Raw genomic sequence first — 12,572 nt, 5'->3', positions numbered from 1 at the left:
TCACTGTATCGGAACTCCAGTCCTTTATTTAAGACCCTGGCCCCTTTTATTAAAATCCCTGGCCCTTTATTAGAACCCCTGATCTGATCACGATTGACGCTACCCTACATGGAAATTCTCCCCGTGACCCCGGAGTGCAGCATAAAATCATGTGACAAGTTTTTTGTGGATCAGTTTCATTGTGAATCCAGCGATCGGAGCGACTTCCAACAAGGCCAGTCATAAGGGCTGGACTAGCCGGGGTCCCACCGCCAGCCTGGGGGGGGGGATTCTCATGTAACGGTGTGGAGAGTATACCGAGAATTGCATGACTGAGGAAAACATCCAGCAAAAGGGGATCCTGCAGACGGAAACAACTCATCACTGAAAGGGGTCGGAGGAGGATGTCAGGAATCGTTCTGACCAACAGGCTGCACAGTCAGCTGAATACAACGCTGGAGCTCCAACTAACATGTCCGAACGCACAACTCGCCGTTCCTCCGCACGGATGGTATAACAGCGAACGACCAGTTCTTGCGCCATTGTATCTAAGAGAAACAGAAAGACGAGACTCCAGCGGGCAAAAGAGCGCAAAACTTGTAACTTGTATCACTGAGCAACGGAAAACATCTCCTGGTCAGATGGGTCCAGATTTTTGTTGCTGATAGGAGGTCAGAATTTGGCACAAGCAGCATGAATCGCTGACCCCTTCCTGTCAGCCGGACAGAACATGTCAGCACCGCCATCTAATATGCAGCGACTACAAGAAGCTTCCTGTCCGCAGGGGCCGGTATTCCTGTAGAGCGATTTCATTACCAAGTGGGATATACACAACAACGAATCACTGCAGATCTGAAAGCCAAAGGAGTCCAACGCTGCTGGATGGAGGGCGGTAATAGAGTTCAATGTATAAACTATTACAACCAGAACATAAGGTCTCCTTTCACATAGGACAACTTTCCAGCCAAGGTTAGTGGCCCGGCCTCAGCTGATCGTCGTTGGCCATTAGCAGGCCAGCACTTTGTATAGACATCTAAGAGACCATCAAGCACAGACCGTTGGGGGGTCTTCTGGGATCTCGGATTGTTTTCTGCAGCTTTTCCTCTCATCTCTTCTGGACAGTCCTTTGGTCTCAGCATGGATTTCACTCTGATAAGGTTATGCAGTGCCCCTTAGGGTAACTCAGGACACGGGGCATATGCTTAGGAGCTGGGAGGGTAAAGCTGTCACTTGTCACGGTAGCACTTACCAGACTCCTCCCCCATAGGGACACACGCAGCCTCAGCCAGAGCATGGCTGGGTCTCTTCCAGACACCCCTAGGAGAGGGATGGCCAATATACATATAACAGGAATACAGGTTGTCACGTGACGCCACCGTTCCTTTACTCACCAGAATGACCCTCGGCAACAATAACGAGAATTCACACACGTTTTTGTACTTAAGTACCTCAGTCCCTGTGAGCGGTCACGGCCTGGCAAAACTTTACTGTACAACTTTAGCACTTTACAATTCAAGAACACGCTGGTGCAGGTAAGACAGAAGAAGGAGGTCAGGGAGGAACCCAGGATGATGCCGGTCATACCGTTCTCGTTATTTGTATGGTACCACTCCTGGAAGAGGAAGGGGCAAACTCTCCACAGATACTCACTTTTAGAAGTACCTCTGCATGGCGGTCTTGACTTTCCTCTACTTCTCTCTCTCTCTCTCTCTTTCTCCTTACTCTCTATTTGCTCCTGACATTGGGGACTTCAGGAAACCTTTTTTTCTCTTCACCACATGAGGGTTGAAGATACCCCCATGTGGCTGGCACGCTCGCTCAGGAACCCAGAAGATGATGGATATCTTCCCACTCTCAGACACTCATACTTATAGTATCTAACATACCATGTGACAGGACATAAATTGATACATTTGCAGACATCTCCCAGTCTCATGCAGACATTAACCCTTCACTTGCTGCAGGTGTGCAATACACATAGTAGGAGACTAGACAATTTGCACAGTGTATCTACAAAAGACATGACATGTATGACATTTATGGGGGGGCCAGGAATAGACGCTCGGGGCCACTACAGTTCCATTACACACCAGCTGCTGCCCAATCATAGCAAGTAATTAGCTGTAAATATTCCTGTGTAGATCTAAAGGGGGCCAATACTTATCCCACAGATCTGGCTGAGGGGTAACTTTTCCTTCTATACAGTTTTTTTGCTATCTGTCTACACTCCTTAATGAGTTAAACAAGTTTGGATCCGTTTCCTCAGCGTGTTGAGTTCTCCCTACATCCCATTATCTGTTCCGTCTGTCTGCCGCTCATCAGTCTCCATTGTTTTCGGTTCCTCTGGAAGTCGCGTCCGCATGAAGTAGTGCGGCATAAATCCGGCCATGTCCGCCACCTCTGTTGTGTGCGTCTCCCTCCTCCAATAGATTTATCTCGCTTCGGAGTGGTTGTGCGCAGCTTGTGATTTAGTGTTTGGGCTTTGGCAGATATGTGACTGTCACTAATTGGTGCCTGTTTTTGTCCTGGAAGAAAATGCTGCGCTTTGCAAATGGCTTGAGAGAGTCTCCTCGGCTGGCGTTGGCCCTCCCCGAAGGTCACGGACAGAATGCGTCCGCAGCGCCGAGCACCTTCCATCCTTCAAGTGGAAACAGAGGCATTATAATCATAGGGCGATTCCAGGCGGATTTGGCAGCCGTGTTGCTTTGTGTTGATTTCAGGCAGTTAATTTACTGTCTGTCGTTTGCTTTCGCCCATTACTTCTGCTGTTCTCTCATTATGCAGTTTACATTTATCGAACCCTCGCTGAACAGATTTATAGTGGTTGGTAAATACGGAAGGGCGCCAGGAATGAGGGGCTTTTAGCAAACCCATTTAGTAGGCCACATGTAGAATTAAGGGGTCATCTTCTATTGGACGGAGATGTTTTCATCGCCAACAGATATGTCAAATGATGTCAAACTATCAACTGTACGTCAGGGTTTACCTCTGAGCCAAAAACTAATCTGCCAGACAACTTCATAAAAGTCTCCACCATTGGGCACAATCATCCACAGTTGGGAAAAGGGGCCACCAGATCTCCCTCTGAGCCTTGTGGTCAGTCAACCCATTGGACCAGAGCGGTGTCAGATGCCAGAGCCCACTGGTGTTGGGGGCCTGTGATGGGTAGAGTATGCTGATGAAGCTGAGGGTTGGATAGACAGGATGCAGAATTCTTTGCCATTGGGCAGTTCTCAGTTTTGGAGGGCACAAGGTTGCTCAGTGTAAACAATGTCTAACTTCGAAGACCTTGAGAGGTAACTCCATCCGCCATGATTAGTTGCTTTCATGTCTGTCCTTGGTTCACTGTGTGATCACCATCCATTTCAGCCAGATGTTCATCATGTATATTCAACTAAGCCTAAACATAAAGAGTTTTCCATCTTTACGTTGCTGTGAGGGGGTCGTGGTATATGGCTTGGGGTTTTCCCAGTAATCTAGGATAGCGTTGGTGGAACACGTATGCTGTCAGTTATAAACTTTAATGACATGTAAAAATAAAACAAGTAAACAGTTTAAGTCCCATTCTGGGTGACTCATGACCGCGTACAGGTTGGCTATTGGTGATGATTCACGTTAGCAGTATTGTATCAGGTTTCTCAGACTCCTGGCCCGGTAACCAGGGTTTCAATTTGAAATCCTCTTTTTCCCATGTAACATGCTTCTCAAAAGTCCTTACGAAGTCACCAAAATATAGTCTTAGGCAGCTCTGTATCAGATCCACATTGTTCTATTCACAGAGAGGGCAGCACAAGTCGACTGAAAGTTTGAAAAAGCCCTATTCACAGACGTGACTTGGTTAAAAGTAATAAATTTTATTAAGTTTTATCTAAAAAAACACGATTGGGCACAACAAAGGACACAACACAAAATCTAAGTTGTAATGGAGAGGCGTTAACCCACCAAATAGTGGATAGAGAAATGATTGGTGGGTTTCAAAATTACAACTTGGTATTACTTCTGATACTCCGTATTTCTTAATGTCGCACGTCACATAGGAATACAGTCTGCATGGGGGCTGTTCATGGATTTCCCAAAAACCGGAACCCCAATTAGATATCTGTAGTTTTATTAATATAATGACAGAATTCGACCAGAGATACTCAGGTTGCGGAAAGGTGATGTTCAACCTGAGGAAGTGAATATCTCTGTCAAAAATACTGCCTAGTGGGCTGAAAAGTTTTTAACAGCTCAAAAGGACAGTATGTCAAGGAAATTGATTTTAGTCAATTTTTATTCCTTATGGACAGTACTCCTACTCGTGGCGACAATGTTTGAGCAGAAACTTTCAGATTGCAAGAAAGTGATATTCAACCTAAGAAGATAGTTATCTCTGTCAGAGCTTGTTGCCTAGTGAGCTGAGACTTGTGAACGGCTCAAAAGGACAGTGTGTCAGAGATTTTAATTTTGTCAATGTTTTTTACTCATTATAAACAGTACTCCCACTCTACGCGTTTCACCACTGAGTGTACGTGGATCCTCAGGAGACTTAGTACTTAGAGAGTAATAATAACAACAATAATGTTTACAGAGTTATGATGGTAACCAATTAGGGTATCACTCCATAGATAGAGTATCACTAAAATATTTAATCCTCAATCAGGAAATGAGCTCTTAGCGTTCAATTTGAGCTAGTAGGGTTTAACCTCGGTGAGGGGATAGATAAAGATTGTAGGTACAAGGTTCATTTCTTTCAAATGTTAAACCCTTCTTCTCTATCAATCCTACTTTCAATAGTCCCATGCCAGGTGTAATGGTCAATAGGATCTCCTTACAATGAGAGTAGGGATAAAGAGTACTACATGCATGAGATTACTGGGTTTGGAATTTTGGTCTGGAGGTAATAACTCTAACAGATCCAAATCCCCTATAATTGAGTGAAGGAGGTTTCAAGTCCTAAAGTCCTTAACTACTCATGCAAATACAAGCAATGAGGCCGTTAGCATAGCAGGACAAGGAGTCAATCCTCCCTAGGTACAGAGGAGTATTTTTCCCTACACCCTCCTTTCTTTTTTCTATCTTTTTTCCCCCTTTTCCTCTCTCCCAGTAAGCTCAAGGTTACTGCATGGACAGCAATCCCTACAGAAAGATAGAGTGCTCAAGAGGTCAGAGCATGACATAGGTTAGTTCCCATCGCCTTGATGGTAGGCTAGGTTCCGGTTTTTGGGAAATCCATGAACAGCCCCCATGCAGACTGTATTCCTATGTGACGTGCGACATTAAGAAATACGGAGTATCAGAAGTAATACCAAGTTGTAATTTTGAAACCCACCAATCATTTCTCTATCCACTATTTGGTGGGTTAACGCCTCTCCATTACAACTTAGATTTTGTGTTGTGTCCTTTGTTGTGCCCAATCGTGTTTTTTTAGATAAAACTTAATAAAATTTATTACTTTTAACCAAGTCACGTCTGTGAATAGATCCACATTGTTGGGGCAGAAGGGAGGAGAAGAATGAGGTGGCATAAGTCTCTCCAATGCTTGCATGCAGTACAACCCTTATCTAGAAGAAACCGCTGTCCCATTGAGGAGCTCACGCCTGTAGGGGTAATCCTGCACACCGCAACTTCTCTCACATCAGTATCCTCAGCTTCTCACTCCACAGCATGGCTGTACAGACTCTGAGGAGCATCCCCAGCTCCCCTCTATGCAGCTTAGATGCACAGACACAGAGGAGTATCCTCAGCTCCCCGCTCTGCAGCTTAGATGCACAGACACAGAAGAGTATCCACAGCTCCCCGCTCTGCAGCTTAGATGCACAGACACAGAGGAGTATCTTCAGCTCCCCGCTCTGCAGCTTAGATGCACAGACACAGAGGAGTATCCTCAGCTCCCTGCTCTGCAGCTTAGATGCACAGACACAGAGGAGTATTCTCAGCTCCCCGCTCTGCAGCTTAGATGCACAGACACAGAGGAGTATCCCCAGCTCCCCGCTCTGCAGCTTAGATGCACAGACACAGAAGAGTATCCACAGCTCCCCGCTCTGCAGCTTAGATGCACAGACACAGAGGAGTATTCTCAGCTCCCCGCTCTGCAGCTTAGATGCACAGACACAGAGGAGTATCCTCAGCTCCCTGCTCTGCAGCTTAGATGCACAGACTGCTTCCTGTCTGAAATCTTGCTCAGGGAGCTGATCTTCATTCCATTCCCTCTTTAACCCCTTAAGGACCGTCCTCCTTTTTTTTTTCCATTTTCGTTTCACCCACCACCCCCCTTTTAAAAAAATTGTAACTTTTATTTATTCATCAATGTAGCTGTATGAGGGCTTGCTTTTTGTGGGACGAGTTGTATTTTTCAATGATGCTATTTAATGTACCATATAATGTACTGAAAAACTTAAAAAAAATTCTTAGTGGAGTGAAATGGAAAAAAAATGAAATTCCGCCACCTTTGGGTGCGTCTTGTTTCCACAGCGTACACACGACAACAAAAATGACATGATAACTTTATTCTATGGGTCCGTATGATTACTACAATACCAAATTTATATATATATATATATTTTTTTTTTCTACTTTCATTTTTTCTAAAGATATTTTTAATTATTTTGGGCCGCCATTTTCTGACAGCTCTAACTTTTTTATTTTTTCAATTACATACTTGTGTGAGGGCTTATTTTATGCAGGACGTTCTGTAGTTTCCATTGGTACTGTTCAGGAGTACACACGACTTTTTGATCACTTTTTATCACATTTTTTCTTGGATATGGGGTGACCAAAGAAAGTGCAGTTCTGGTGTTTTTTTTTTTTTTTTGACGACACTCACCGTGTGGGTGAATAATGTGCTGCCCTTATAGATTGGACTTTTATGCACACAGCAATACCAAATATGTATTTTTGTTTTATTATTTAGATTTTATTATAAATATGAGAAAAGGGGAGGAGGGGGGGGGTGTAAACTTTTATTACCTTTTTTTTATTAATTAGTAAAACTTTTTAAAACTTAATTTTTACTTTTTATTTTAGTCCCCAGAGGGAACACGAAGCTGCGCTGCTTCAATCACTCCTGCAGTATGATGTAATGCCATAGTATTATGGACAGGCATTCTATCGAGCCATACCTCGGGCATTCTAGTAAGACAGCCCTGTGGACTTTCAGAAGGCCCCCGGCTGCCATGACACCCGTACGGCTGCCTGCGATTTCTCGTACGAGACCCCTGAACTTCGGCCAGGGGATTTAAATGTGATAACTCTTAAAGCTGACAATACATAAGATAAAATTGCACAAGCCTGTCTGTTCTTGAAGGGACTAGTCAACAATTCCATGTTGGCGGTGCAGACCTCCCAGCTGTCTGTGAGAAACAGATGTTGGGGTACAGCGAGCTAGACCACTGATAAAGGTAAAGCAGCGGGGATTACGATGGTTGTCAACAGTGGCTCTGGTGCTTCCCTAAAACGTGGACAATCGTGATCTGGGCCGGTAAGCCACATGCACTGGTAAATGAAATAAACAATAGGCAGCTGTGATGGTCTGCTATCTATGGAGTCGGGTAGGGAAAGATGTTAATTGTCAAGACGCCAGTTTGTATATGGGTAGGTACGCATTCCGGACAAAACAATACAAAAACTGGAGAAATAAACTGCAATTGGTACAGTAGTCCTTTCACTCCTGTAGTGTTGTGTGGTACCCCAGTGAAGGATGTGAATGATGGGAAGAAACTCCAGGAAGCAGACTTCAGATGATGAAGACAAGTTAACTCTTTATTGAAGGGAGAGAGAGAGTACTTGACTTTGCAGTAGTAGCACAGAATACATTGCATTTACTTGAGGTAGGTGATGACTTTAGATGAGAGTGGTAGATATGGATTACTCCTGTACTTTTCTTCTCTTCCTCTCTCTCTCTCTCTCTCTCTCTCTCTCTCTCTCTCCTCTGCTAACTCTCCAGCATAACTGCTCTTGGTCATACTCACACTTTGATGTTCTAGCTCCCCATTGCACTGACTGTAGTAGCTGTTCTCCTGGTTCCTCCCTGGTCTCCTTCAGACTCTGCTGAGCTAGCTAGACTACTAGAATGGATTGACTAACCCCACCCATTCTCTACCTTTTATACCTTCCTTCTTCACCAAACCTGAGCTAGGGAAAATCTCTCTATCCAATACTAGCTAGGGGTGACAGGCAGGTGTTAGAGCAGGTTAGGGTGTATTCTGCACAGTCATACAGTGTTAGGTAGTAGGAACACCTGTGCTGAACACTTTCCTAACTGTTTAAAGTGATCACAATTACACACATTCAAAACTATATACACATTTCACCTCGGGCAACAGACAGCAGTGCTAGAGTTGTGACATTGGCCTTTTCTCATCTTCTCTAAAAGACAAACATATTTAGACAAATGGGCGTGTTTATAGTGAGCACAGATTTGGCTGAGCAGCCATGTGGTTATCACATCACCTTGATGTCTTTCCAGACTATATTGAGATTATACCATATAATTTATACACTAAATTGAGCAGCATAAATACAGGCTGTAGTCAAACAGTCGGATCCGCCGCAGTATCTCAGTACTGGTGTCCTGTAGTAAATAGGATAGCATGGATGCGCTACACCATGATATGGCGCACGGGCTCCTGGGGGCCCTGGAACATGGGTTTCAATTTTGTGTTGTGGTCCTCTAGGAGAGAGAGCAAAAAACAATTACAAAGTTGAAGAGCAGCATGTGAGGAGCAGAAATCTGCTTTTCGCTTCTCTCTAGGGCCGTTTTCACACAGCCGAGAAAGTCATGTGAGTTTTGTACGTTGCAAGACGCAGAAATCTTGCACAAATATGAACCTCATTCTTTTCAACTGGGTCCTAGACATGAGCGGTTTTTTTTTTCCCGCATCACATTGCGGCGTGGGAACAATCACAGCATGTCCAATCTTTGGGCATTCCCTCGGGAATTCCCTTGGGCATTCCTTTAGGCAAAACCCATTGCTTTCTATGGGGCGGCATAGCATTGCACAGCGTACAAGGTGCACCCGAAGCTTACTAATTGAAAACAATAGGAAATATTCCGCCATCCTGTCCCACGGCTAAAAGACATGGCGGAGGATCACTACTTTCCTGAAAGGACATCGCACGTTGGCGAGCGCCATATTGGGCCGAGTTTCAGAGTCTGATATCGCTCTCACTCATGTGAAATTAGCCTAAGTCCCATGGGACCGCCGCTATGACCAAGGAAAGGGTATTTCAGGGCAGCGGTATACAGATGTTGTGCGGCATCTGGCGTGGTGTCTACATTGTAGAAATGGGCAATATATACAAATTATTAGACGCCGTTTCTGCAATCATCTCTTCAACGCCAAATAGAGAAGGTGAAGCGGAAACCATTTCCCGGTGCGACCGTCGCCATCAGAGTCGGTTTACTTGGTCACCATGATGTCCTGTAAAGCTCCTAGGGCTCATTCACACCGGCGTATTTGCGTATCAAGCGCACGTAATAAGCCGTGCTGAATCCCAATGATTTGCATTGAGGTATTCAGACGAGCGCATTTCTCAAGCGACTTTTGCATGAAAAAATACGCAGCATTAGCGGTTTTGGTGTTTATTATGCATCGCATTCAATGCGCAAATATGCAATGAATACGAGATACATGTATATTCACTGGGTGTTTGCAGGAAACAAGTGCCGGGCCGCGAATACGCTGTGTGTCCATGGGCTGAAGTGCGCATAAGCCTGTGTGAATGAGCCCCAAGGCTGGATGCACGAGTGTCATATCGCTCTGAGCAGCTCGCATTTATATCGCACTTGCAATCCTGCGATTTCTGCTGTAAATGTGACGTGTTTTGCATTAAAATTGAATCAATTTTTTTAAGTCCGATGCGATTTTTCACAACTAACATACGAAATACTGGGATTCACCTGGTCACAGACTGCTGGTCAGAGGAAAAAAACGCTCATTGGAACTAAATGATTTGAATCCGTCGGTCCTTTACAGGTGGATGTGTGGCCAGATTTCTGCCAGTAAGATATTGTGTATGAAAATTGGCCGTGTGAATGCGCCGTTTTGGACTGAAGTGGCCCACTGAAGACGATGGGATTGCAGTGAGTAAGCGTGATCCGTGCACGCACTGCGTATCTACACATCAGATCGCCGGGCGCGGTTATGTAATATTTTTGAAAGTGTGAAATACATAGAAAATAAGGCAAGAAAAAAAAATCGAAGTGGGTCCAGATTCACAGGGAATACGCAGAGTCGTGGTCCGTAACCATCTGTGCCCGTGTGAAGGAGACCCTAGGCTGGGTTCATACATTGCCATAGCGTGGCGCAGCTGGCGTGTAAACAGCTGAACGTCTTTACGGCAAACTGCTTTGTAGCGCTGCTGTTGGCCGCTCAGTTTTTCTTGTGCTTCACCTGTAAAACCAATTATGACAATTCTCAGTAAATCGTATGCGGTTTCTGAGATGCGGCCGCCATGTGTGTCCGGACGTACTTCCTGTTACATTCTTTCCTCTTGCTTCCTCCAGGTCTTCAGCCGGATACAAAGTATCTCTTCTTCCTCACAGTCTGCACTTCGGCTGGATGCAACAGCAGCGGGATGGCATCAGGCTACACGGCACAAGCTCCGCCCCAAGGTAAGGACGCCGGCAGATGATACAGCGTCTCTACAGCGCCCCCTATTGGAAGGTAGCAGCCCTGCAAGTCAATGTCAGAACTTGTAACTATGAAGAAGAGATCACCTGGTCAGGAAGGGTAAGGCCTCTCACTAGCCAAGCCAGCGACTACTGCACACTGATGAGGGGCAGAAACCCCCAAACAGTCTGTATCCGGTGAGCTCTTCCTACCTATTGGGGCTCAGCAGTGGGAGAATGAAGGGTCCCAGTCCCCCTGTTTTCATGTGGGATTGGTCACACATACACAGTCAGATCAGTTTGCCTCTGTTGTCTGCCCTGGCTCGTAGAGGGGGTCCCAGAGCGGCGGGGTCCTCGCTGTGACCTCTATAAGTCCTAATGGGTTATATAGGAAGGCGTCCTCCGGACTGGACAGCCCCCTTAATGTTGCACCTTTAAAGACTCCTATAAAGCATAAAACCTTCATCTGAAAAATAAACAACATAATAAAAGCAAATGCAAAAACAGCACCTAAACCAGAACACCCCCCCATCCCCCCCCCCCCCCCCCCCCCCGCTCTGCTCTTCTTACGGTCTAGGAGTTTGGCAGGATCCTCGCCACGTCACAATCAATTCCTCAGCGCTGGAACTATATTGGAGGGAACCCGAGAGGCCCAACGGGATGATCTCTGAGTACAGACTGATACGGAACGGGGCAGTCATCTCCAGAAGAAGTGGCGGGGAGCTGAGCTTCACTGACGCTGGCCTCCGGCCCGCCAGCAGGTAATGTTTAGCGCTGATCTATATTAAGCTTTCAAGCCATGATTAACAATGATATTGTATCTGCGGCGCGGGACAAACACGACTTTTACTTCCTCTTTTAAAAAGGGAAAAATCGTTATTGCTTAATCATTAAAAGACATCGACAGAATCCCCGGCAGGACTTTTGTCATTGCACATAGTGAAGAGACGGGTATTGACTGCCGGCTGCAGCTCCGAAATAAAAGGAGATCATCCAGAAAAACACAAAAGACTTCAGCAGAAAAAGTTTAGCCGCTATTTAAAGTATTAGAAAACCTCCCCATTGCAGGCAGTATTTAAAGGGCCGGCGCAGACTAGAACGGCCACTGTTATTATTACATGATATCACCTGGTGTTTATATGTAGCAACAATAAAAGTACGGAGAATACATCAACAGCCGGTACAGACCGAGGCAACCGCCCCTCCATTACAGCTTACATCCCTTTATTAAAGCCCCTTACCATTATAGTTGGGCTCCTGGCCCTTTATCAGAGCCCCCGGTGTTCTCACGATTGGCGCTTCCCTGTACGGTAATTCCCCCCGTGACCCCGGAGCATAAAAACACGTGACAAGTTTTCCGCAGTTCAGTTTCAGTGTGAATCCACATTAGATGGAAGATCCAGCGATCGGAGCGACTTCCAACGAGGCCGGTCATCGGTGCTGGACTAGCCGGGGGCTCACCGCCAACTGCGGGGGGGTTCTCATGTAACGGTGTGGAGAGTATACCGAGAATCGGGGAAAACATCCAACGAAAGGGGTCTAGGGGGCATGTTACTGACAATGAGTGTGTGTGTATGTATGTGTGTGTATATATATATATACACTCCTTCTAGGGGAGGGATGTTACTGACAACTAGATTGAACATGACATGATGGAAGAGACACTTGGAAATGTTCTAAGAACTGTTTATTTTAATTGGCAAGGACTTCAGGATAATCTCCATTGTCAGTGGACCAACTTCCATCTGAGCGCACCCCATGAATTAAATTGGGGTATATTGTGACTTTTAAGGTATGTTTCTTGGTGACTCTCGAAAATGCTGCATACAAGATCGAATGAAGGAGCGCAGGGCGCAGAAGGGAATTCCAACATTGTTGAAAGTTTGTCCCTGAGATCTGTTGATAGTAATCACAAAGGCCAGTTGAAGTGGGCTGGTTACGATTGGTCCACCCAGCGCTGCTGTGATTGGCTGACCAGTGCTGAATGAACCAATCGCAGCCG

General features: G+C 45.6%; 1 protein-coding gene across 1 annotated transcript in view; it reads left to right on the top strand.

Annotated features, from left to right (window-relative positions):
- The window catches only part of USH2A (usherin), a 903,954-nt gene that overhangs the window by 740,063 nt on the left and 151,319 nt on the right, over window positions 1-12,572 (top strand). The window contains exons 54-55 of the mRNA XM_066594449.1: window positions 6,985-7,036; window positions 10,466-10,573. Coding sequence (XP_066450546.1) covers window positions 6,985-7,036; window positions 10,466-10,573 — 160 coding nt within the window. The remainder of the gene's footprint in view (window positions 1-6,984; window positions 7,037-10,465; window positions 10,574-12,572) is intronic.

The sequence above is a fragment of the Eleutherodactylus coqui genome, chromosome 3 (assembly GCF_035609145.1).
Source record: "Eleutherodactylus coqui strain aEleCoq1 chromosome 3, aEleCoq1.hap1, whole genome shotgun sequence".
Taxonomy (NCBI): domain Eukaryota; kingdom Metazoa; phylum Chordata; class Amphibia; order Anura; family Eleutherodactylidae; genus Eleutherodactylus; species Eleutherodactylus coqui.
This window is presented reverse-complemented; position numbering and strand designations above follow the sequence as displayed.